Source organism: Oncorhynchus kisutch, unplaced genomic scaffold, assembly GCF_002021735.2.
Source record: "Oncorhynchus kisutch isolate 150728-3 unplaced genomic scaffold, Okis_V2 scaffold3951, whole genome shotgun sequence".
Lineage (NCBI taxonomy): Eukaryota > Metazoa > Chordata > Actinopteri > Salmoniformes > Salmonidae > Oncorhynchus > Oncorhynchus kisutch.
This window is the reverse complement of record NW_022265896.1, coordinates 165001-191252: the sequence shown is the minus strand read 5'-3', so window position 1 is coordinate 191252 and position 26252 is coordinate 165001. Positions and strand designations below refer to the sequence as shown.

Below are 26252 nucleotides of genomic sequence, written 5' to 3'. Positions count from 1 at the left end.
ACACTAGTGACTCTCCGACATCATAAGTCAACCCAGTGACAACAGGGAACTATGATTTTAGTACACGACACTTACTGTCAAGTTGTCTCTCAGTAGCTGCATGATCAAGGTGCTGTCTTTGTAGGAGTCTTCACTCAGAGAATCCAGCTCTGCAATAGCGTCATCGAATGCCTGCAGGAGAACAGAAAATAAATAAATCAGTGTTGTTCTACATTTCATACTGGATGACTGCGTATCGTTGGGTTTGGAGCTGGAGAGATAGGCATCTCTCACTGTTACTTGGTCACGTGACATTAAAACCTGGAAGGAGAGAGGGGTCACGCGCTTAGCTAGAACCTTCTCACCTCGACTCTTGTAGGCCCTCATGTCGTTCATCAGGTTCTCCTGTAGGTGACAGGGCGATGTGTGGACAGAAACTGGGTGCTTCACAAAGCACGATCAAATGAGCCAGTCATTTTGAGAAACATTAAGAAAGTTTAGTTAATTTGACTCAAATTAAACAAATAGACCAGTTATCTACCTTTGATAAGCAGCTAGTTAACTCCCATACCAATTTCAAAGGGTTTCTGAACGAATATCTGACTAACTCAGAAATATGACGTTATTTCAGAATGAAAGTTAATTATGTTAGCTAGCTATCCCCAGTTAGATAATGCTCTGTGACGTTATGTTAGCTAGCTATCCCCAGTTAGATAACGCTCTGTGACGTTATGTTAGCTAGCTATCCCCAGTTAGATAACGCTCTGTGACGTTATGTTAGCTATCCCCAGTTAGATAACGCTCTGTGACGTTATGTTAGCTAGCTATCCCCAGTTAGATAACGCTCTGTGACGTTATGTTAGCTAGCTATCCCCAGTTAGATAACGCTCTGTGACGTTATGTTAGCTAGCTATCCCCAGTTAGATAACGCTCTGTGACGTTATGTTAGCTAGCTATCCCCAGTTAGATAACGCTCTGTGACATTATGTTAGCTAGCTATCCCCAGTTAGATTATTCTCTGTGACATTATGTTAGCTAGCTATCCCCAGTTAGATCATGCTCTGTGACATTATGTTAGCTAGCTATCCCCAGTTAGATAATGCTCTGACATTATGTTAGCTAGCATCAATTCCAATGATTTTACAGAGCTACGGTTCATATAAGTAAATTGAAAATCAATTCATTAGGCCCTAACCTATGAATGTCACATGAATGGGAATAGAGATAATCTGTTGGTCACAGATCCCTTCAAAAAAAAAAAACCTTAGGGGGTATTTGGCGTGACCAACATTTACCTCATGCAGCGAGACACATCTCCTTCACAGAGTTGATCAGGCTGTTGATTGTGGCCTGGGGAATGTTGGGTAGCCTGTCTGGTAAGTATGCAGGCCATGGAAGAACTGGGACATTTTCAACTTCCAGGAATTGTGTACAGATCCTTGTGACATGGAGCCATGGATAATCCCGCTGAAACATGAGGTGATGGCGGCGGATGGATGGCACGACAATCCGTCACGGTATCTCTGTGCCTTCAAATCAATAAAAATGCAATTTTGTTCGTTGTCCGTAGCTTACGCCTGCCCATACCATAACCCCACCGCCACCATGGGGCACTCTGTTCACAACGTTGACATCAGTAAACACCATACTATAACCCCACCATGGGGCCCTCTGTTCACAACGTTGACATCAGTAAACACCATACCATAACCCCACCGCCACCATGGGGCACTCTGTTCACAACGTTGACATCAGTAAACACCATACCATAACCCCACCGCCACCATGGGGCACTCTGTTCACAACGTTGACATCAGTAAACACCATACTATAACCCCACCATGGGGCCCTCTGTTCACAACGTTGACATCAGTAAACACCATAACCCCACCGCCACCATGGGGCCCTCTGTTCACAACGTTGACATCAGTAAACACCATACCATAACCCCACCGACACCATGGGGCCCTCTGTTCACAACATTGACATCAGTAAACACCATACCATAACCCCACCGCCACCATGGGGCCCTCTGTTCACAACGTTGACATCAGTAAACACCATACCATAACCCCACCATGGGGCCCTCTGTTTACAATGTTGACATCAGTAAACACCATACCATAACCCCACCTCCACCATGGGGCCCTCTGTTCACAACGTTGACATCAGTAAACACCATACCATAACCCCACCATGGGGCCCTCTGTTTACAATGTTGACATCAGTAAACACCATACCATAACCCCACCTCCACCATGGGGCCCTCTGTTCACAACGTTGACATCAGTAAACACCATACCATAACCCCACCATGGGGCCCTCTGTTTACAATGTTGACATCAGTAAACACCATACCATAACCCCACCTCCACCATGGGGCCCTCTGTTCACAACGTTGACATCAGTAAACACCATACCATAACCCCACCATGGGGCCCTCTGTTCACAATGTTGACATCAGTAAACACCATAACCCCACCGCCACCATGGGGCCCTCTGTTCACAACGTTGACATCAGTAAACACCATACCATAACCCCACCATGGGGCCCTCTGTTCACAACGTTGACATCAGTAAACACCATACCATAACCCCACCATGGGGCCCTCTGTTCACAACGTTGACATCAGTAAACACCATACCATAACCCCACCATGGGGCCCTCTGTTTACAATGTTGACATCAGTAAACACCATACCATAACCCCACCTCCACCATGGGGCCCTCTGTTCACAACGTTGACATCAGTAAACACCATACCATAACCCCACCATGGGGCACTCTGTTTACAATGTTGACATCAGTAAACACCATACCATAACCCCACCATGGGGCCCTCTGTTCACAACGTTGACATCAGTAAACACCATACCATAACCCCACCATGGGGCCCTCTGTTTACAATGTTGACATCAGTAAACACCATAACCCCACCACCACCATGGGGCCCTCTGTTCACAACGTTGACATCAGCAACCACCATACCATAACCCCACCTCCACCATGGGGCACTCTGTTCACAACGTTGACATCAGTAAACCCCTCTCAAACACAACGCCACACTGCCCGGTACAGTTAAAACCGGGATTAATCCGTGAAGAGCACACAGGGTAGCCTAGTGGTTAGAGCGTTGGACTAGTAACCGAAAGGTTGCAAGTTCAAATCTGTCATTCTGCCCCTGAACAGGCAGTTAACCCACTGTTCCTAGGCCGTCATTAAAATTAAGAATTTGTTCTTAACTGACTTGCCTCGTTAAATAAAGGATAAATAAATACAAACTTCTCCAGCGTACCAGTGGCCATCGAAGGTTGAGCATTTCCCCACTGAAGTCGGTTACGATGCCGAACTGCAGTCAGGTCAAGACCCTGGTGAGGACGACGAGCAGATGAGCTTCCCTGAGACGGTTTCTTGACAGTTTGAGCAGAAATTCTTCAGTTGTGTCAACCCACGGTTTCATCAGCTGTCTGGGTGGCTGGTCTCAGATGATCCCCGAGGTGAAGAAGCTGGATGTGGAGGTCCTGGGTTGGCGTGGTAACACGTGGTCTGCGGTTGTGAGGCCGGTTGGAAGTACAGCAAACATTTTCTAAGACGACGTTGGAGGCGGCTTATGGTAGAGGAATTTACATTAAATTATGTTTTGTGACTAAACTGCAATTTTTAGAGTGGCCTTTTATTGTGACTGTGTAATGATCATGCTGTTAAATCAGCTTCTTGATATGCCACAGCTGTCAGGTGGATGGATTATCTTGGTAAAGGAGAAATGCTCACTAACAGGTAGTAAACAAATTTGTGCATAAAATTTGAGATAGTATTTTTGTGAGTATGGAACATTTCTGGGATCTTTTATTTCAGCTCATGAAACACGGGACCAACACTTTACCTGTTGCGTTTATATTTTTGTCCAGTATAGATGCGCAATGGATTATGATCATTGTAGTTAATTACCACATTTTATGCGCTTAACTACGTATAATATTGGCCTGTTGGAAACTACAACTCCCTACTGCCTCACAGTTCAGGCTGGATCTGATTTATCTCTAGAGAAACTACAACTCCCTACTACATCACAGTTCAGGCTGGATCTAGAGCAGTGACCCCAGGTATAAAGGCCCTAGAGCAGTGACCCCAGGTATAAAGGCCCTAGAGCAGTGACCCCAGGTATAAAGGCCCTAGAGCAGTGACCCCAGGTATAAAGACCCTAGAGCAGTGACCCCAGGTATACAGACCCTGGAGCAGTGACCCCATGTATAAAGACCCTAGAGCAGTGACCCCAGTGACCCCAGGTATACAGACCCTAGAGCAGTGACCCCATGTATAAAGACCCTAGAGCAGTGACCCCAGGTATAAAGACCCTAGAGCAGTGACCCCAGGTATACAGACCCTAGAGCAGTGACCCCAGGTATAAAGACCCTAGAGCAGTGACCCCAGGTATAAAGACCCTAGAGCAGTGACCCCAGGTATAAAGACCCTAGAGCAGTGACCCCAGGTATACAGACCCTAGAGCAGTGACCCCAGGTATAAAGACCCTAGAGCAGTGACCCCAGGTATACAGACCCTAGAGCAGTGACCCCAGTGACCCCATGTATAAAGACCCTAGAGCAGTGACCCCATGTATAAAGACCCTAGAGCAGTGACCCCAGTGACCCCTGGTATAAAGACCCTAGAGCAGTGACCCCAGGTATAAAGGCCCTAGAGCAGTGACCCCAGTGACCCCATGTATAAAGACCCTAGAGCAGTGACCCCATGTATAAAGACCCTAGAGCAGTGACCCCATGTATAAAGACCCTAGAGCAGTGACCCCATGTATAAAGACCCTAGAGCAGTGACCCCAGGTATAAAGACCCTAGAGCAGTGACCCCAGTGACCCCATGTATAAAGGCCCTAGAGCAGTGATCCCATGTATAAAGACCCTAGAGCAGTGACCCCATGTATAAAGACCCTAGAGCAGTGACCCCTGGTATAAAGACCCTAGAGCAGTGACCCCAGGTATAAAGGCCCTAGAGCAGTGACCCCAGTGACCCCATGTATAAAGACCCTAGAGCAGTGACCCCATGTATAAAGACCCTAGAGCAGTGACCCCATGTATAAAGACCCTAGAGCAGTGACCCCATGTATAAAGACCCTAGAGCAGTGACCCCATGTATAAAGACCCTAGAGCAGTGACCCCATGTATAAAGACCCTAGAGCAGTGACCCCATGTATAAAGGCCCTAGAGCAGTGACCCCATGTATAAAGGCCCTAGAGCAGTGACCCCATGTATAAAGACCCTAGAGCAGTGACCCCAGGTATAAAGACCCTAGAGCAGTGACCCCAGTGACCCCAGATATAAAGACCCTAGAGCGGTGACCCCAGGTATAAAGGCCCTAGAGCAGTGACCCCAGGTATAAAGGCCCTAGAGCAGTGACCCCAGGTATAAAGGCCCTAGAGCAGTGACCCCAGGTATAAAGGCCCTAGAGCAGTGACCCTAGGTATAAAGGCCCTAGAGCAGTGACCCCAGGTATAAAGGCCCTAGAGCAGTGACCCCAGGTATAAAGGCCCTAGAGCAGTGACCCCAGGTATAAAGGCCCTAGAGCAGTGACCCCATGTATAAAGACCCTAGAGCAGTGACCCCATGTATAAAGACCCTAGAGCAGTGACCCCAGGTATAAAGACCCTAGAGCAGTGACCCCATGTATAAAGACCCTAGAGCAGTGACCCCAGGTATAAAGGCCCTAGAGCAGTGACCCCAGGTATAAAGGCCCTAGAGCAGTGACCCCAGGTATAAAGACCCTAGAGCAGTGACCCCAGGTATACAGACCCTAGAGCAGTGACCCCAGGTATAAAGACCCTAGAGCAGTGACCCCAGGTATACAGACCCTAGAGCAGTGACCCCAGTGACCCCATGTATAAAGACCCTAGAGCAGTGACCCCATGTATAAAGACCCTAGAGCAGTGACCCCAGTGACCCCTGGTATAAAGACCCTAGAGCAGTGACCCCAGGTATAAAGGCCCTAGAGCAGTGACCCCAGTGACCCCATGTATAAAGACCCTAGAGCAGTGACCCCATGTATAAAGACCCTAGAGCAGTGACCCCATGTATAAAGACCCTAGAGCAGTGACCCCATGTATAAAGACCCTAGAGCAGTGACCCCAGGTATAAAGACCCTAGAGCAGTGACCCCAGTGACCCCATGTATAAAGGCCCTAGAGCAGTGACCCCATGTATAAAGACCCTAGAGCAGTGACCCCATGTATAAAGACCCTAGAGCAGTGACCCCTGGTATAAAGACCCTAGAGCAGTGACCCCAGGTATAAAGGCCCTAGAGCAGTGACCCCAGTGACCCCATGTATAAAGACCCTAGAGCAGTGACCCCATGTATAAAGACCCTAGAGCAGTGACCCCATGTATAAAGACCCTAGAGCAGTGACCCCATGTATAAAGACCCTAGAGCAGTGACCCCATGTATAAAGACCCTAGAGCAGTGACCCCATGTATAAAGACCCTAGAGCAGTGACCCCATGTATAAAGGCCCTAGAGCAGTGACCCCATGTATAAAGGCCCTAGAGCAGTGACCCCATGTATAAAGACCCTAGAGCAGTGACCCCAGGTATAAAGACCCTAGAGCAGTGACCCCAGTGACCCCAGATATAAAGACCCTAGAGCGGTGACCCCAGGTATAAAGGCCCTAGAGCAGTGACCCCAGGTATAAAGGCCCTAGAGCAGTGACCCCAGGTATAAAGGCCCTAGAGCAGTGACCCCAGGTATAAAGGCCCTAGAGCAGTGACCCTAGGTATAAAGGCCCTAGAGCAGTGACCCCAGGTATAAAGGCCCTAGAGCAGTGACCCCAGGTATAAAGGCCCTAGAGCAGTGACCCCAGGTATAAAGGCCCTAGAGCAGTGACCCCATGTATAAAGACCCTAGAGCAGTGACCCCATGTATAAAGACCCTAGAGCAGTGACCCCAGGTATAAAGACCCTAGAGCAGTGACCCCATGTATAAAGACCCTAGAGCAGTGACCCCAGGTATAAAGGCCCTAGAGCAGTGACCCCAGGTATAAAGGCCCTAGAGCAGTGACCCCAGGTATAAAGACCATAGAGCAGTGACCCCACGTATAAAGACCCTAGAGCAGTGACCCCAGTGACCTCATGTATAAAGGCCCTAGAGCAGTGACCCCAGGTATAAAGACCCTAGAGCAGTGACCCCAGGTATAAAGGCCCTAGAGCAGTGACCCCAGGTATAAAGGGGTCACTTCAGTCCCAAACCAATCTTTTTCTTCTTCTTCTATAACTCAGGCACCGACGACCCTTTGAAAACAACCCGCGACCCACCAGTCGAGACTCTCTGCCCTATCAGCTGTTAACCTCATCATCAAGCGGCCATCTTGGACGGGCTCATAACCACATACCGTCTTGGCCAGTTTGCAGGCCTGCTCGGGGGAGTTGAGGATCTCGTAGTAGAAGACAGAGAAGTTGAGAGCCAGGCCCAGACGAATCGGGTGGGTGGGTTGCATGTCCTTCTTGCTGATCTCAAACGCATCCTTATAGGCCTCCTGGGAGTTACCGATGATGGCTGGAGAGAGAAGAGAGGAGAGAGGGAGAGAGGAGAGAGGAAGAGAGGAGAGAGGAGAGAGGAAGAGAGGAGAGAGGAGAGAGGAAGAGAGGAGAGAGGAAGAGAGGAGAGAGGAAGAGAGGAAGAGAGGAGAGAGGGAGAGAGGAGAGAGGAAGAGAGGAGAGAGGAAGAGAGGAGAGAGGAGAGAGGAATATACTACTTTAAATACATCTCTTTAAGGGGATAACAGCAACAGTCATTTTGATGAATAACCTTTTAATTTCAGACAGTGTTAAGTCTTTAAGATTAGAAATGATAACAACCCCCCCCCCCCCCCCCCCCCCAAAAAATACAACTTGAAAAACTAAAGAGCAAGAAAAACCTGGCATGTTGTGGGCTGGAGGTAACGTCTGTAGTCAGGGAGTGAAAGAGATAACGTTATCACAATGGTTGTCGTGGTAAAGGTGGGCGGGACCGTGGGCCTACGAGGAGCATTAAGTTAAGGTCTACTTCCTGTGCCAGTTCCAGAGAGGTGGAGACTAGACGACGTCTTCCACTGTGCAGCTCAACACAACAGACTGACACGAAGAGGAACCGAGCCCTGCTTTAACTTCCTGTTCACACATTCTCTCTCTGATTAGCATCTACTGGTCTCCCTCACAGCTTCCTGCAGTCACTAGAACCAGCCTCTACTGGCCTCCCTCACAGCTTCCTGCAGTCACTAGAACCAGCCTCCCTCACAGCTTCCTACAGTCACTAGAACCAGCCTCCCTCACAGCCTCCTGCAGTAACTAGAACCAGCCTCACTCACAGCTTCCTTCAGTCACTAGAACCAGTCTCTACTGGCCTCCCTCACGGTTTCCTTCAGTCACTACAACCAGCCTCAGCTGGCCTCCCTCACGGTTTCCTTCAGTCACTACAACCATCCTCTACTGGCTTCCCTCACAGCTTCCTTCAGTCACTACAACCAGCCTCCCTCACAGCTTCCTTCAGTCACTACAACCAGCCTCCCTCACAGCTTCCTTCAGTCACTACAACCAGCCTCCCTCACAGCTTCCTTCAGTCACTACAACCAGCCTCCCTCACAGCTTCCTTCAGTCACTAGAACCAGCCTCAGATGGCCTTCATTCAGAATATCTGGCCACAAACACACTATACTGGGACCATACAGTATAATTTATCATTTATTTCCCAAAGTAATGTGGACCCCACCCCAATATAAAAGGCAAAGTTTATAAATGTTAAACTAACCCCACAACCCATTAGGAATCTACTCTACTTCTTTCCTTTAGAGGATCATTGGAGCTGGCTTGGTGGTGATAACACACCTAACCCTAATGACCCCTATGAACAACACACCTAACCCTAATGACCCCTATGAACAAGACACCTAACCCTAATGACCCCGCTATGACCCCTATGAACACACCTAACGCTAATGACCCCTATGAACAACACACCTAACCCTAATGACCCCTATGAACAAGACACCTAACCCTAATGACCCCGCTATGACCCCTATGAACACACCTAACCCTAATGACCCCTATGAACAACACACCTAACCCTAATGACCCCGCTATGACCCCTATGAACAACACACCTAACCCTAATGACCCTGCTATGACTCCTATGAATAACACACCTAACCCTAATGACCACTATGAACACACCTAACCCTAATGACCCCGCTATGACCCCTATGAACAACACACCTAACCCTAATGACCCCTATGAACAAGACACCTAACCCTAATGACCCCGCTATGACCCCTATGAACACACCTAACCCTAATGACCCCTATGAACACACCTAACCCTAATGACCCCGCTATGACCCCTATGAACAACACACCTAACCCTAATGACCCTGCTATGACTCCTATGAATAACACACCTAACCCTAATGACCACTATGAACACACCTAACCCTAATGACCCCGCTATGACCCCTATGAACACACCTAACCCTAATGACTCCTATGAATAACACACCTAACCCTAATGACCCCGATATGACCCCTATGAATAACACTAGGATTATGTAGGACACACCCCTATGCATCAGAGGGCCCAATGAGGTCAGTTTCCTGGCAAGGTAAGGTTTATAGAAAACCTAAAGCCCTGGATCAACCAGAGGGCCACAGCTCTACTGCTGCATCACAAAGTAAACAGGCCACACCCTTCTCTTCCCCTCTCTCTCTCTCTCTCTCTCCTAGTGGCCACCGGGCCGCTGAGCCAGCCGCCACCGGGCCGCTGAGCCAGCCGCCACCGGGCCGCTGAGCCAGCCGCCACCGGGCCGCTGAGCCAGCCGCCACCGGGCCGCTGAGCCAGCCGCCACCGGCCGCTGAGCCAGCCGCCACCGGCCGCTGAGCCAGCCGCCACCGGGCCGCTGAGCCAGCCGCCACCGGGCCGCTGAGCCAGCCGCCACCGGGCCGCTGAGCCAGCCGCCACCGGGCCGCTGAGCCAGCCGCCACCGGGCCGCTGAGCCAGCCGCCACCGGGCCGCTGAGCCAGCCGCCACCGGGCCGCTGAGCCAGCCGCCACCGGGCCGCTGAGCCAGCCGCCACCGGGCCGCTGAGCCAGCCGCCACCGGGCCGCTGAGCCAGCCGCTACCGGGCCGCTGAGCCAGCCGCTATAATTCCATGAATGGCGCGGTATCCAACCAGCCACCCAGGAGGCCCTGAAATCAACTATTTAATTCCCTTTGCCAACGACAAGGAGGCACGCAGAACGGCAACTCCTCTATTTAAAAAAAGGGGACAATGAGCTGTCCAAATCAGCTGTCCAAAAAGACGACTCAATGATTGTTATTTCTAGACAGAAGATACAAAAAAATTGTTGTTTCACTTCATTTCATTCAATTCAACCCCAGACATCCTTCAGGACTGAAACACTGTCTAAAGTACTGTCACCCTGATTCATCAAAGGCTGTCACATCCCCCCAAAATAAAAGAAGTAGACGGCCCATTACGCCACAAAAGGTTGATATCAAAACATCTACCTGTTCCCCAACACAGACACACACACCCGTCTACCTGTTCCCCAACACAGACACACACACCCGTCTACCTGTTCCCCAACACAGACACACACACCCGTCTACCTGTTCCCCAACACAGACACAGACACCCGTCTACCTGTTCCCCAACACACACACCCGTCTACCTGTTCCCCAACACACACACCCGTCTACCTGTTCCCCAACACACACACCCGTCTACCTGTTCCCCAACACACACACCCGTCTACCTGTTCCCCAACACACACACCCGTCTACCTGTTCCCCAACACACACACCCGTCTACCTGTTCCCCAACACACACACCCGTCTACCTGTTCCCCAACACACACACCCGTCTACCTGTTCCCCAACACACACACCCGTCTACCTGTTCCCCAACACCACACACCCGTCTACCTGTTCCCCAAAACACACACCCGTCTGTCTACCTGTTCCCCAACACAGACACACACACCCGTCTACCTGTTCCCCAACACACACACCCGTCTACCTGTTCCCCAACACAGACACCCGTCTACCTGTTCCCCAACACACACACCCGTCTACCTGTTCCACAACACAGACACACACACCCGTCTACCTGTTCCCCAACACAGACACACACACCCGTCTACCTGTTCCCCAACACAGACACACACACCCGTCTACCTGTTCCCCAACAGACACACACACCCGTCCCACCTGTTCCCCAACACAGACACACACACCCGTCTACCTGTTCCCCAACACAGACACACATCTACCTGTTCCCCAAACACAGACACACATCTACCTGTTCCCCAACACAGACACACACACCCGTCTACCTGTTCCCCAACACAGACACCCGTCTACCTGTTCCCCAACACAGACACACACACCCGTCTACCTGTTCCCCAACACAGACACACACACCCGTCTACCTGTTCCCCAACACAGACCACACACACCCGTCTACCTGTTCCCCAACACAGACACACACACCCGTCTACCTGTTCCCCAACACAGACACACACACCAGTCTACCTGTTCCCCAACACAGACACACACACACCAGTCTACCTGTTCCCCAACACACACAACCCGTCTACCTGTTCCCCAACACACACACCCGTCTACCTGTTCCCCAACACACACACCCGTCTACCTGTTCCCCCAACACACACACCCCGTCTACCTGTTCCCCAACACACACACCCGTCTACCTGTTCCCCAACACACACACCCGTCTACCTGTTCCCCAAAACACACACCCGTCTACCTGTTCCCCAACACAGACACACACACCCGTCTACCTGTTCCCCAACACACACACCCGTCTACTGTCACACACAGACACACCGTCTACCTGTTCCCCAACACAGACACCCGTCTACCTGTTCCCCAACACACACACCCGTCTACCTGTTCCCCAACACAGACACACACACCCGTCTACCTGTTCCCCAACACAGACACACACACCCGTCTACCTGTTCCCCAACACAGACACACCACACCCGTCTACCTGTTCCCCAACACAGACACACACACCCGTCCACCTGTTCCCCAACACGACACACACACCCGTCCTACCTGTTTCCCCAACACGAGACACACATCTACCCCTGTTCCCACCAACACAGACACACATCTACCTGCTACCCCAACACAGACACCCACACCCGTTCTACCTGTTCCTTCCCCAACACAGACACACCCGTCTACCTGTTCCCCAACACAGCATCACTCAACCCGCTACCTGGTTCCCCAACACAGACAGCCACACACCAGTTAGACCTGTTCCCCAACACAGACCACACACACACCAGTCTACCTGTTTCCCCACCCCACAACCCCTTCTACCTGTCCAACACAGACACACACACCCGTCTACCTGTGCCCAACACAGACACACACACCCGTCTACCTGTTCCCAACACAGACACCACACCCGTCTACCTGTTCCCCAACACAGACACACACACCCGTCTACCTGTTCCCCCAACACAGACACACACACCCGTCTAACCTGTTCCCCAACACAAGACACACACACCAGTCTACCTGTTTCCCCCCAACACAGACAACACAACCCGTCTACCTGTTTCCCCAAACACAGACACACACACCCGTCTACCTGTTCCCCCAACACAGGGACACACACCACCCGCTCTAACTGTTCCCCAACAACAGACTACAACACACCCGTCTTACCTGGTTCCCCAACACACAGACACACACACCAGTCTACCTGTTCCCCAACACAGGACACACACACCTGTCTACCTGTTCCCCAACACACAAACGTCTACCTTTTCCCAAACACACCACACCTGTCTTCCTGTTCCCACAACACAGACACCCTGATTGGCTAGCACAAAGTGGACTTATCACAGGGCTTACCGGCTTTCTCCTCTCAACCGCCACCTCGGCTAAGTAGCGGTAGTAATCTCCTTTCATTTTCAAATAGAACACTTTACTCTCGGCCGGAGTAGCATTGGGGATGAGGAACTGGTTCAGAAGACCCTGTAGAGAGAGAGACAGACGGAAGACAAGTTTTTGTTAGAAATATGCAAATCAGACACCCAGCCACCACACTCCGTTATTTACATGTGAATTGTTGGCTCTAGTCTACAGCACCGTCATTTGCAGCTCTGCAAAAGGTATCACCTAACATTGTATAGGGCAGGTCTAGACCCCCCAGCACCAGTTTCTCTGGAAATCACATCTAGTCGTGTGATGTAGTAGTAGGGAGTTGTAGTTTCCAGCTGTGTGATGTAGTAAGGGAGTTGTAGTTTCCAGCTGTGTGATGTAGTAAGGGAGTTGTAGTTTGCAACTGTGTGATGTAGTAAGGGAGTTGTAGTTTCCAGCTGTGTGATGTAGTAGTAGAGAGTTGTAGTTTCCAGCTGTGTGATGTAGTAGTAGAGAGTTGTAGTTTCCAGCTGTGTGATGTAGTAGTAGAGAGTTGTAGTTTCCAACTGTGTGATGTAGTAGTAGAGAGTTGTAGTTTCCAGCTGTGTGATGTAGTAAGGGAGTTGTAGTTTGCAACTGTGTGATGTAGTAAGGGAGTTGTAGTTTCCAGCTGTGTGATTGTAGTAGTAGAGAGTTGTAGTTTCCAGCTGTGTGATGTAGTAGTAGAGAGTTGTAGTTTCCAGCTGTGTGATGTAGTAGTAGAGAGTTGTAGTTTCCAACTGTGTGATGTAGTAGTAGAGAGTTGTAGGTTTCCAGCTGTGTGATGTAGTAAGGGAGTTGTAGTTTGCAACTGTGTGATGTAGTAAGGGAGTTGTAGTTTCCAGCTGTGTGATGTAGTAGGGAGTTGTAGTTTCCAGCTGTGTGCTGTAGTAGTAGAGAGTTGTAGTTTCCAGCTGTGTGATGTAGTAGGGAGTTGTAGTTTCCAGCTGTGTGATGTAGTAGGGAGTTGTAGTTTCCAACAGGCCAATATTATACACACAGTGCATTCGGAAAGTATTCAGACCCCCTTGACTTTGTCCACGTTGTTACGTTAGAGCCTTATTCTAAAAAAATTCTTTTTTAAAATGCATCAATCTATATACAATACTCCATAATGACAAAGCAAAAACAGGTTTAGAGATTTATGAAAACTTAAATTAAACCGTAAATGTTACAATAACATAAGTATTCAGACCCTTAACTCAGTACTTTGTTGAAGGCCCCTTTGGCAGTAATGCCCTGAACCACCCGACTCCTCTAGAACACGGTTCCTGGGTAATGCCCTGAACATGGTTCCTGGGTAATGCCCTGAACCACCCGACTCCTCTAGAACCACATGATTGACTCATCTAGAACGTGGATCCCCGAACTCGGTCCTTGGGGCCCACCCTGGGTGAAGAGAGAGAGAGACATCCCCTGGGTGAGAGAGAGAGAGAGAGAGAGACATCCCCTGGGTGAGAGAGAGAGAGAGAGGAGAGACATCCCCTGGGTGAGAGAGAGAGAGAGAGAGAGACATCCCTGGGTGAGAGAGAGAGAGAGAGAGAGACATCCCCTGGGTGAGAGTAGAGAGAGAGAGAGAGAGAGACCATCCCCTGGGTGAGAGAGAGAGACATCCCCTGGGTGAGAGAAGAGAGAGAGAGACATCCCCTGGGTGAGAGAGAGAAAGAGAGACATCCCCTGGGTGAGAGAGAGAGAGAGAGACATCCCCTGGGTGAGAGAGAGAGAGACATCCCCTGGGTGAGAGAGAGGCGAGAGAGAGACATCCCCTGGGTGAGAGAGAGCGAGAGAGAGACATCCCCTGGGTGAGAAGAGAGAGAGACATCCCTGGGTGAGAGAGAGAGAGAGACATCCCCTGGGTGAGAGAGAGAGAGAGAGACATCCCCTGGGTGAGAGAGAGAGAGAGGAGGAGAGAGAGAGACTCCCCTGGGTGAGAGAGAGAGAGAGAGACATCCCCTGGGTGAGAGAGAGAGAGAGAGAGAGCGAGACACCCCTGGTGAGAGAGAGAGAGAGAGAGAGACATCCCCTGGGTGAGAGAGAGAGCGAGAGACATCCCCTGGGTGAGAGAGAGAGAGAGAGCGAGAGACATCCCCTGGGTGAGAGAGAGAGAGAGAGAGAGACATCCCCTGGGTGAGAGAGAGAGAGAGAGACATCCCCTGGGTGTGAGAGAGAGAGAGAGACATCCCCTGGGTGAGAGGAGAGAGAGACATCCCCTGGGTGAGGAGAGAGAGAGACATCCCCTGGTGAGAGAGAGAGAGACATCCCCTGGGTGAGGAGAGAGAGAGAGAGAGAGACAACCCCTGGGTGAGAGAGAGAGAGACATCCCCTGGGTGAGAGAGAGAGAGACATCCCCTGGGTGAGAGAGAGAGAGAGAGACATCCCCTGGGTGAGAGAGAGAGAGACATCCCCTGGGTGAGAGAGAGAGAGAGACATCCCCTGGGTGAGAGAGAGGAGAGAGAGACATCCCCTGGGTGAGAGAGAGAGAGAGACATCCCCTGGGTGAGAGAGAGAGAGAGAGACATCCCCTGGGTGAGAGAGAGAGAGAGAGACATCCCCTGGGTGAGAGAGAGAGAGAGAGACATCCCCTGGGTGAGAGAGAGAGAGAGACATCCCCTGGGTGAGAGAGAGAGAGAGAGAGACATCCCCTGGGTGAGAGAGAGAGAGAGAGACATCCCTGGGTGAGAGAGAGAGAGAGAGACATCCCCTGGGTGAGAGAGAGAGAGAGAGAGACATCCCCTGGGTGAGAGAGAGAGAGAGAGAGACATCCCCTGGGTGAGAGAGAGAGAGAGATGAGACATCCCCTGGTGAGAGAGAGCGAGAGACATCCCCTGGGTGAGAGAGAGAGAGAGACATCCCTGGGTGACGAGAGAGAAGAGAGACATCCCCTGGGTGAGAGAGAGAGAGAGACATCCCTGGGTGAGAGAGAGAGAGAGACATCCCTGGTGAGAGAGAGAGAGAGACATCCCCTGGGTGAGAGAGAGAGAGAGACATCCCTGGGTGAGAGAGAGAGAGAGAGACACTCCCCTGGGTGAGAGAGAGAGAGACATCCCCTGGGTGAGAGAGAGAGAGAGAGAGAGACATCCCCTGGGTGAGAGAGAGAGAGAGAGACATCCCCTGGGTGAGAGAGAGAGAGAGAGAGAGACATCCCCGGGGTGAGAGAGAGAGAGAGAGACCTCCCTGGGTGAGAGAGAGAGAGAGAGAGACATCCCCTGGGTGAGAGAGAGAGAGAGAGAGAGCGAGAGACATCCCTGGGTGGAGAGAGGAGAGAGAGACGAGACATCCCCTGGGTGCGAGAGAGAGAGAGAGACATCCCCCTGGGTGTGAGAGAGAGAAGAGAGAGAGACATCCCCTGGGGTGTGAGAGAGGAGAGACATCCCCTGGGTGAGAGAGAGAGACATCCCCCTGGGTGAGAGAGAGAGACATCCCCTGGGTGAGAGAGAGGAGACAATCCCCCTTGGGAAGAGAGAGAGAGAGAGCGAGAGACATCCCTGGGTGAGAGAGAGAGGAGAGAGAGACATCCCCTGGGGTGAGAGAGAGAGAGAGAGGAACATCCCCTGGGTGTGAGAGAGAGAGACATCCCCTGGGTGAGAGAGAGAGAGACATCCCCTGGGTGAGAGAGAGAGAGACATCCCCTGGGTGAGAGAGAGAGAGACATCCCCTGGGTGAAGATAGAGAAGACATCCCCTGGGGTGAGAGAGAGAGAGACATCCCCTGGGTGAGAGAGAGAGAGACATCCCCTGGGTGAGAGAGAGAGAGACATCCCCTGGTGAGAGAGAGAGAGAGACATCCCCTGGGTGAGAGAGAGAGAGAGAGACATCCCCTGGGGTGAGAGAGAGAGACATCCCCTGGTGAGCGAGAGAGACATCCCCTGGGTGAGAGAGAGAGAGAAGCATCCCCTGGGTGAGAGAGAGAGAGAGAGACATCCCCTGGGTGAGAGAGAGAGAGAAGAACATCCCCCTGGGTGAGAGAGAGAGACATCCCTGGGTGAGAGAGAGAGAGAGAGAGACATCCCCTGGGTGAGAGAGAGAGCGAGACATCCCCTGGGTGAGAGAGAGAGCGAGACATCCCCTGGGTGAGAGAGAGCGAGACATCCCCTGGGTGAGGAGAGAGAGAGACATCCCTGGTGAGAGAGAGAGAGACAGTCCCCTGGGTGAGAGAGAGAGAGAGAGACATCCCCTGGGTGAGAGAGATAGAGAGACATACCTGGGGTGAGAGAGAGAGAGAGAGAGACATCTCCCTGGGTGAGAGAGAGAGAGAAGAGAGACATCCCCTGGTGAGAGAGAGAGAGAGAGAGACATCCCCTGGGTTGAGAGCGAGAGAGAGACATCCTGGATGAGAGAGAGCGAGCACCATCCCCTGGGTGAGAGAGAGAGAGAGACATCCCTGGGTGAGTGAGAGAGAGAGAGACATCCCCCTGGTGGAGAGAGAGAGAGATGACATCCCCTGGGAGTGAGGAGAGAGAGAAGCGAACATCCCTGGTGAGGAGAGAGAGAGACATCCCCTGGGTGAGAGAGAGAGAGAGACATCCCCCTGGGTGAGAGAGAGAGAGAGACATCCCTGGGTGAGAGAGAGAGAGAGACATCCCCTGGGTGAGAGAGAGAGAGAGACATCCCCTGGGTGAGAGAGAGAGAGAGAGACATCCCTGGGTGAGAGAGAGAGAGAGAGAGACATCCCCTGGGTGAGAGGAGAGAGAGAGAGAGACATTCCCTGGGTGAGAGAGGAGAGACCCCTGGGGAGAGAGAGAGAGAGAGACATCCCCTGGGTGAGAGAGAGAGAGACAGACATCCCCTGGGTGAGAGAGAGAGAGAGAGAGATCCCCGGGTGAAGAGAGAGAGAGAGACATCCCCTGGGTGAGAGAGAGAGAGAGACATCCCCTGGGTGAGAGAGAGAGAGAGACATCCCCTGGGTGAGAGAGAGAGAGAGAGACATCCCCTGGGTGAGAGAGAGAGAGAGACATCCCCGGGGAGAGAGAGAGAGAGAGAGAGAGACATCCCCTGGGTGAGAGAGAGAGAGAGAGAGGACATCCCCTGGGTGAGAGAGAGAGAGAGACATCCCCTGGGTGAGAGAGAGAGAGAGAGAGAGACATCCCCTGGGTGAGAGAGAGAGAGAGAGAGACAACCCCTGGGTGAGAGAGAGAGAGACATCCCCTGGGTGAGAGAGAGCGAGACATCCCCTGGGTGAGAGAGAGAGAGAGACATCCCCTGGGTGAGAGAGAGAGAGAGAGACATCCCCTGGGTGAGAGAGAGAGAGAGAGAGAGAGAGAGAGAGCGAGAGACATCCCCTGGGTGAGAGAGAGAGAGAGAGAGAGACATCCCCTGGGTGAGAGAGAGAGAGAGAGACATCCCCTGGGTGTGAGAGAGAGAGAGAGAGAGAGACATCCCCTGGGTGTGAGAGAGAGAGACATCCCCTGGGTGAGAGAGAGAGAGACATCCCCTGGGTGAGAGAGAGAGAGACATCCCCTGGGTGAGAGAGAGAGAGAGACAACCCCTGGGTGAGAGAGAGAGACATCCCTGGGTGAGAGAGAGAGAGACATCCCCTGGGTGAGAGAGAGAGAGACATCCCCTGGGTGAGAGAGAGAGACATCCCTGGGTGAGAGAGAGAGAGACATCCCTGGGTGAGAGAGAGAGAGACATCCCCTGGGTGAGAGAGAGAGAGACATCCCCTGGGTGAGAGAGAGAGACATCCCCTGCGGTGAGAGAGAGAGACATCCCTGGGTGAGAGAGAGAGACATCCCCTGGGTGAGAGAGGAGAGAGAGACATCCCCTGGGTGAGAGAGAGAGAGAGAGACATCCCCTGGGTGAGAGAGAGAGAGAGACATCCCCTGGGGTGAGAGAGAGAGAGAGACAACCCCCTGGGTGAGAGAGAGAGAGAGAACATCCCTGGGTGAGAAGAGAGAGAGAGAGAGAGAGACATCCCTGGGTGAGAGAGAGAGAGAGAGAGACATCCCCTGGGTGAGAGAGAGAGAGAGAGAGACATCCCCTGGGTGAGAGAGAGAGAGAGGAGACATTCACCCTGGGTGAGAGAGAGAGAGAGGAGATGAGAGGGAGAGACATCCCTGGGTGAGAGAGAGAGAGAGAGAGACATCCCCTGGGTGAGAGAGGAGAGAGAGAGACATCCCCTGGGTGAGAGAGAGAGAGAGAGAGAGAGAGAGCGAGAGACATCCCCTGGGGTGAGAGAGAGAGAGAGAGACATCCCCTGGGTGAGAGAGAGAGAGAAGAGACATCCCCTGGGTGTGAGAGAGAGAGAGAGAGACATCCCCTGGGTGTGAGAGAGAGAGACATCCCCTGGGGTGAGAGAGAGAGACATCCCCTGGGTGAGAGAGAGAGAGGACATCCCCTGGGTGAGAGAGAGAGAGAGAGACATCCCCTGGGTGAGAGAGAGAGAGAGAGAGACATCCCCTGGGTGAGAGAGGAGAGAGAGAGACATCCCCTGGGTGAGAGAGAGCGAGACATCCCCTGGGTGAGAGAGAGAGAGAGACTCCCCTGGGTGAGAGAGAGAGAGAGACATCCCCTGGGTGAGAGAGAGAGAGAGACATCCCCTGGGTGAGAGAGAGAGAGAGACATCCCCTGGGTGAGAGAGAGAGAGAGACACCCCCTGGGTGAGAGAGAGAGGAGGACATCCCCCTGGGTGAGAGAGAGAGAGAGACATCCCCTGGGTGAGAGAGAGAGAGAGAGAGAGACATCCCCGGTGAGAGAGAGAAGGAGGACCATCCCCTGGGTGAGAGAGAGAGAGAGAGAGACATCCCCTGGGTGAGAGAGAGAGAGAGAGAGAGACATCCCCTGGGTGAGAGAGAGAGAGAGAGAGAGACATCCCCTGGGTGAGAGAGAGAGAGAGACATCCCCTGGGTGAGAGAGAGAGAGACATCCCCTGGGTGAGAGAGAGAGAGAGAGAGACATCCCCTGGGTGAGAGAGAGAGAGAGAGAGAGAGATTGGGTGAGAGAGAGAGAGAGAGAGACATCCCCTGGGTGAGAGAGAGAGAGAGAGAGAGACATCCCCTGGGTGAGAGAGAGAGAGAGAGAGACATCCCCTGGGTGAGAGAGAGAGAGAGAGAGACATCCCCTGGGTGAGAGAGAGAGAGAGAGACATCCCCTGGGTGGAGAGAGAGAGAGAGACATCCCCTGGGTGTGAGAGAGAGAGAGACAGACATCCCCTGGGTTGAGAGAGAGAGAGAGAGACAGACATCCCCTGGGTGAGAGAGAGAGAGAGACATCCCCTGGGTGAGAGAGAGAGAGACATCCCCTGGGTGAGAGAGAGAGAGAGAGACATCCCCTGGGTGAGAGAGAGAGAGACATCCCCTGGGTGAGAGAGAGAGAGACATCCCCTGGGTGAGAGAGAGAGAGACATCCCCTGGGTGAGAGAGAGAGAGACATCCCCTGGGTGAGAGAGAGAGAGACATCCCCTGGGTGAGAGAGAGAGAGAGAGACATCCCCTGGGTGAGAGAGAGAGACATCCCCCTGGGTGAGAGAGAGAGAGAGAGACATCCCCTGGGTGAGAGAGAGAGAGACATCCCCTGGGTGAGACAGAGAGAGACATCCCCTGGGTGAGACAGAGAGAGACATCCCCTGGGTGAGAGAGAGAGACATCCCCTGGGTGAGAGAGAGAGACATCCCAAAGCTTGATGAGTTGGTTTATTGAATCAGCTGTGTTGTGCTAGGGCAAAAATCAGGTGGTGTCTCTCTCTCACCTGAGACACCTGTCCCTCTCAGAGTGTCTCTACAACGGGACCGACAGGTGAGGAATGGCCTAACGAGCTGAACGAGGCCCTACGAACTGGCTAACAGCTAATTACACTGAGCTGATTACTGTCAGACCAGGGCTCTAACCAGGCAGGCAGGAAAACCTCAATCATTTCAAGAGGGAGGGAGGGACAAGGTTTGGGTGAGAGCCCCAGTCGTAGCACCTCTCGTCAATAGCTTTACATAGCAAACTGGTTGGCGGAAATTAAATGATATGGCATTTTGAAGGATGAAAACTCACTGTGGGTCAAAGCCACCGAGAGAGAGCACCTCCCCTTCCCCAGTCGTCTTACCAGCACATCGTTACAGATCTCCTTCAGTTCCTTCTCTATCTTCTCCCTGTACTCCTTGGCCATGGCCTGCTTCTTCTCGCTGCCCTCAGTCTTCTGCTCGATGCTGGACACCACCCTCCAGGAGGAACGCCGAGCGCCCACCACGTTCTTATAGGCCACAGAGAGGAGGTTCCGCTCCTCGTTGGACAACTGGGTGCCTTCCTCCGTCACAGCCTTCATGGAGGCCGCCATGTCGTCGTAGCGCTCGGCCTGCTCCGCCAGCTTGGCCTTCTGGACCAGCTCCTTCTGAACCACCTCGCTCTTGTCAACCATGGCTACTCAGGACTGAGGACAGAGAAGAAGAAACATGGCTGCCATGGTTACTGGGGACTGAGGAGAGAGAGAAGAAACATGTCAACCATGGTTACTGGGGACTGAGGAGAGAGAGAAGGGACTGAGAAGAGAGATAAGGGACTGAGAAGAGAGAAGAAGGAACACGTCAACCATGGTTACTAGGGACTGAGGAGAGAGAGAAGAAACATGTCAACCATGGTTACTAGGGACTGAGGAGGGAGAAGAATAAATATCAGCCATGGTTACTAGGGGACTGAGGAGGGCGAAGAATAAACATCAACCATAGTTACCAGGGTCTGAGGAGAGAGAATAATAAATATCAACCTTGGTTACTAGGGACTGACGAGGGAGAAGAAGAAAAGTAGCCATGGTTACTAAGGACCGAGGAGAGAGAAGAAACATGTCAACCATGGTTACTAGGGACCGAGGAGAGAGAAGAAACATGTCAACCATGGTTACTAGGGACCGAGGAGAGAGAAGAAACATGTCAACCATGGTTACTAGGGACCGAGGAGAGAGAAGAAACATGTCAACCATGGTTACTAGGGACCGAGGAGAGAGAAGAAACATGTCAACCATGGTTACTAGGGACCGAGGAGAGAGAAGAATAAATATCAACCATGGTTACTAGGGACCGAGGAGAGAGAAGAAACATGTCAACCATGGTTACTAGGGACCGAGGAGAGAGAAGAAACATGTCAACCATGGTTACTAGGGACCGAGGAGAGAGAAGAATAAATATCAACCATGGTTACTAGGGACCGAGGAGAGAGAAGAATAAATATCAACCATGGTTACTAGGGACCGAGGAGAGAGAAGAATAAATATCAACCTTGGTTACTAGGGACTGACGAGGGAGAAGAAGAAAAGTAGCCATGGTTACTAAGGACCGAGGAGAGAGAAGAAACATGTCAACCATGGTTACTAGGGACCGAGGAGAGAGAAGAAACATGTCAACCATGGTTACTAGGGACTGAGGAGAGAGAAGAATAAATATCAACCATGGTTACTAGGGACCGAGGAGAGAGAAGAATAAATATCAACCATGGTTACTAGGGACCGAGGAGAGAGAAGAATAAATATCAACCATGGTTACTAGGGACTGAGGAAGGAGAATAATAAATATCAACCATGGTTACTAGGGGACCGAGGAGAGAGAAGAATAAATATCAACCTTGGTTACTAGGGACTGACGAGGGAGAAGAAGAAAAGTAGCCATGGTTACTAAGGACCGAGGAGAGAGAAGAAACATGTCAACCATGGTTACTAGGGACCGAGGAGAGAGAAAGAAACATGTCAACCATGGTTACTAGGGACTGAGGAGAGAGAAGAATAAATATCAACCATGGTTACTAGGGACCGAGGAGAAGAGAAGAATAAATATCAACCATGGTTACTAGGGACCGAGGAGAGAGAAGAATAAATATCAACCATGGTTACTAGGGACTGAGGAAGGAGAATAATAAATATCAACCATGGTTACTAGGGACCGAGGAGAGAGAAGAAGAAACATATCAACACCATGGTTACCAGGGACCGAGGAGAGAGAAGAAACATGTCAACCATGGTTACTAGGGACCGAGGAGAGAAAAGAAACATGTCAACCATGGTTACTAGGGACCGAGGAGAGAGAAGAAACATGTCAACCATGGTTACTAGGGACCGAGGAGAGAGAAGAAACATGTCAACCATGGTTACTAGGGACCGAGGAGAGAGAAGAAACATGTCAACCATGGTTACTAGGGACCGAGGAGAGAGAAGAAACATGTCAACCATGGTTACTAGGGACCGAGGAGAGAGAAGAAACATGTCAACCATGGTTACTAGGGACCGAGGAGAGAGAAGAAACATGTCAACCATGGTTACTAGGGACCGAGGAGAGAGAAGAAACATGTCAACCATGGTTACTAGGGACCGAGGAGAGAGAAGAAACATGTCAACCATGGTTACTAGGGACCGAGGAGAGAGAAGAAACATGTCAACCATGGTTACTAGGGACCGAGGAGAGAGAAGAAACATGTCAACCATGGTTTACTAGGGACCGAGGAGAGAGAAGAAACATGTCAACCATGGTTACTAGGGACCGAGGAGAGAGAAGAAACATGTCAACCATGGTTACTAGGGACCGAGGAGAGAGAAGAAACATGTCAACCATGGTTACTAGGGACCGAGGAGAGAGAAGAACATGTCAACCATGGTTACTAGGGACCGAGGAGAGAGAAGAAACATGTCAACCATGGTTACTAGGGACCGAGGAGAGAGAAGAAACATGTCAACCATGGTTACTAGGGACCGAGGAGAGAGAAGAAACATGTCAACCATGGTTACTAGGGACCGAGGAGAGAGAAGAAACATGTCAACCATGGTTACTAGGGACCGAGGAGAGAGAAGAAACATGTCAACCATGGTTACTAGGGACCGAGGAGAGAGAAGAAACATGTCAACCATGGTTACTAGGGACCGAGGAGAGAGAAGAAACATGTCAACCATGGTTACTAGGGACCGAGGAGAGAGAAGAAACATGTCAACCATGGTTACTAGGGACCGAGGAGAGAGAAGATTAAACATGTCAACCATGGTTACTAGGGACCGAGGAGAGAGAAGATTAAACATATCAACACCATGGTTACCAGGGACCGAGGAGAGAGAAGAAGAAACCTGTCTACACCATGGTTACTAGGGACCGAGGAGAGAAGAAGAAACATGTCAACCATGGTTACTAGGGACCGAGGAGAGAGAAGAAACATGTCAACCATGGTTACTAGGGACCGAGGAGAGAGAAGAAACATGTCAACCATGGTTACTAGGGACCGAGGAGAGAGATTAAACATATCAACACCATGGTTACCAGGGACCGAGGAGAGAGAAGAAGAAACCTGTCTACACCATGGTTACTAGGGCCCGAGGAGAGAAGAAGAAACATGTCAACCATGGTTACTAGGGACTGAGGAGAGAAATGTTGGCATGGCATGTGTCTGGAATGGCTGATACAATACAGGAGAGAAATGTTGGCATGTCGTACAGGGTAAAGCTGCAGTTGAGCGCCCCTGGACGGAGAGCAAGTGTCCTACTCAAGGGCACACTGGTAAAGGATTGTTGTTACAATCTGAACCCAGAAGCCCTGCAGTTACCAGCTCCATTCCCAGCGCACGACTCGGGATTCAAATCGACAACTGCCCACACCAACACGGAACTAAGTCCAGGAAATCTAACCTATAGCTAGCACCAAAGCAAACAACTCATAAACTCAGGGTAATTCCTGATAAATAAATAAAAACAAGCACCAGAAAAAGTTTAAATATCACTAAACGTAGCCGTTTGTTCTTCATGTAATCTAGAAACGAAAGTGAGGTGCGGTTGTGATCCACAATGTAACAAATGCAAAGTATAAACCAGGACCGCCCAAAACAGACAGCAGTGAGAATAGTTCTACACCGAATCAATAACCGACATCTGCTGGTACCATGCAGAATGGCCCACGGGTCTACAGACAACACTGATGTACCACGTTCAATCAATCCCATATTTTCCATTCCGTAATATATACACACATGTAGACTAGACTGGTACTGTGGCTTGGGGGTCATGTGAGACGTGCACTGTGGATTTCCGCTAACACGCTATGGCGCCTTCGCGCTGGAAACATTATCCAGGTTAAGACCTGATATGTACGACACCCCAGTGAAAGCACACTAGCCTGGTTCCTACCGTGTAAAGAAAAACGCGGATGTGCATTCACTCCCTGCCATGCCACACCCATGTTGTACCTGTTGTAAACGATTAGCACAGAATGGCAAGCATTTACACACACAGATGGCGATGGACATACTGTACAATTCATGTACTGTTAGTTAGCTACATTGAATGTCCAACGTTAAGATTGATTCATCGCTGAGTTCGCTATAAATGGCCAACGGGAGGATGTCGTCCCCGCCTTAAAATGACAACGGTATTACTACTGTTTCTCATTTCTCACCCGGAAAGTACTAGTGAACCCGGCATTGCTCACAATCAAACCGTGCCTGGGACATAGCTAAGCTACGATCGATCAAAATGAAAGGGTTTTAAATAGTCAGATTAGGTTTGCTATTTTATTTATACGAGTTAGTTAGCTAACAAGGCCGCTAACTGAGTTATCCATGCGAGTAAAGTGTTGGTCGTGATCTGCCTCCAAAAAACCGACGGGGGATTTTTTTAATGTTTATTCCAACGACAACATGTTTTAAATATCAAACAACTGTTTTGAGTCAGTAAACGACGAATACTGGGTCCAAAAACGGTTTTATATTTAGCTAGTGAGCCAGCTAGGTTTGTGCCGACCAAGCCCATGTTGAATAAACTCAGTTGGTTTAGCCGAGCTACATGTCTGCTATTGCTAACTAAATTCAACAGATTAGCTAACATGCAATTGTCGACCACAATAGGTAGAAAAAGAAAAAGGTAACTACTTGAAACCAACTCGAAACCTGACAAGATGCACACAAAAAAACCTGTCCTAGCGAGAACAAACCCCCCAAAGAAACAAAACAGGTAGCTATTGTTCTTTGGCTCGGCTAGCTACATTCCTAGCTAACGTTAGCCACCTGACAAAAAACTAACTGGATCTCTAACCGTTACATATACTACCCGCTATTTTTCCCTCAAAGTAAGATCCATTGTGAACACATACATACATCAAAACATTTGTTAAACGTGAATCTAACATGACTTTTTTTAAACTTAGAACAGGCCTCTTACCTGAGTGCAAAGGGCTAGTGGTGTTGTCGGTGTGGCTCGCTAGCTACGTTACACAGCTGCTTCTCTCACAACCGGTCTGAATGTCGAGTCCACGGGGTTTCCCTCCAATCACACCCCAGCAGCAGGGACGCACTGGGGGTCACTAGTTACCACAGCCACAAAGTCATGTTTTTTATTTATTGTGAACACAACAAATAAAATAAAAACAGTC

General features: G+C 50.8%; 1 protein-coding gene across 2 annotated transcripts in view; it reads right to left on the bottom strand.

Annotated features, from left to right (window-relative positions):
• The window catches only part of LOC109888282 (14-3-3 protein beta/alpha-A-like), a 29769-nt gene extending 3597 nt beyond the window's left edge, over window positions 1-26172 (bottom strand). Inside the window, exons 1-5 of one of the 2 annotated variants that reach the window (XR_004209136.1) lie at window positions 26042-26172; window positions 20972-21295; window positions 12898-13020; window positions 7367-7530; window positions 76-171 (exon numbers count right to left, since the gene is read on the bottom strand). Coding sequence is in view for 1 of the 2 variants with exons in the window: in XM_031821267.1 (XP_031677127.1) it covers window positions 76-171; window positions 7367-7530; window positions 12882-13020; window positions 20972-21283 (711 nt within the window). In the remaining variant the exon portion in view is untranslated. Of the gene's footprint in view, window positions 1-75; window positions 172-7366; window positions 7531-12881; window positions 13021-20971; window positions 21296-26041 lie in introns of both variants that reach the window. The other variant, XM_031821267.1, reaches the window with a different exon arrangement.
• Window positions 26173-26252: the final 80 nt, after the last annotated feature.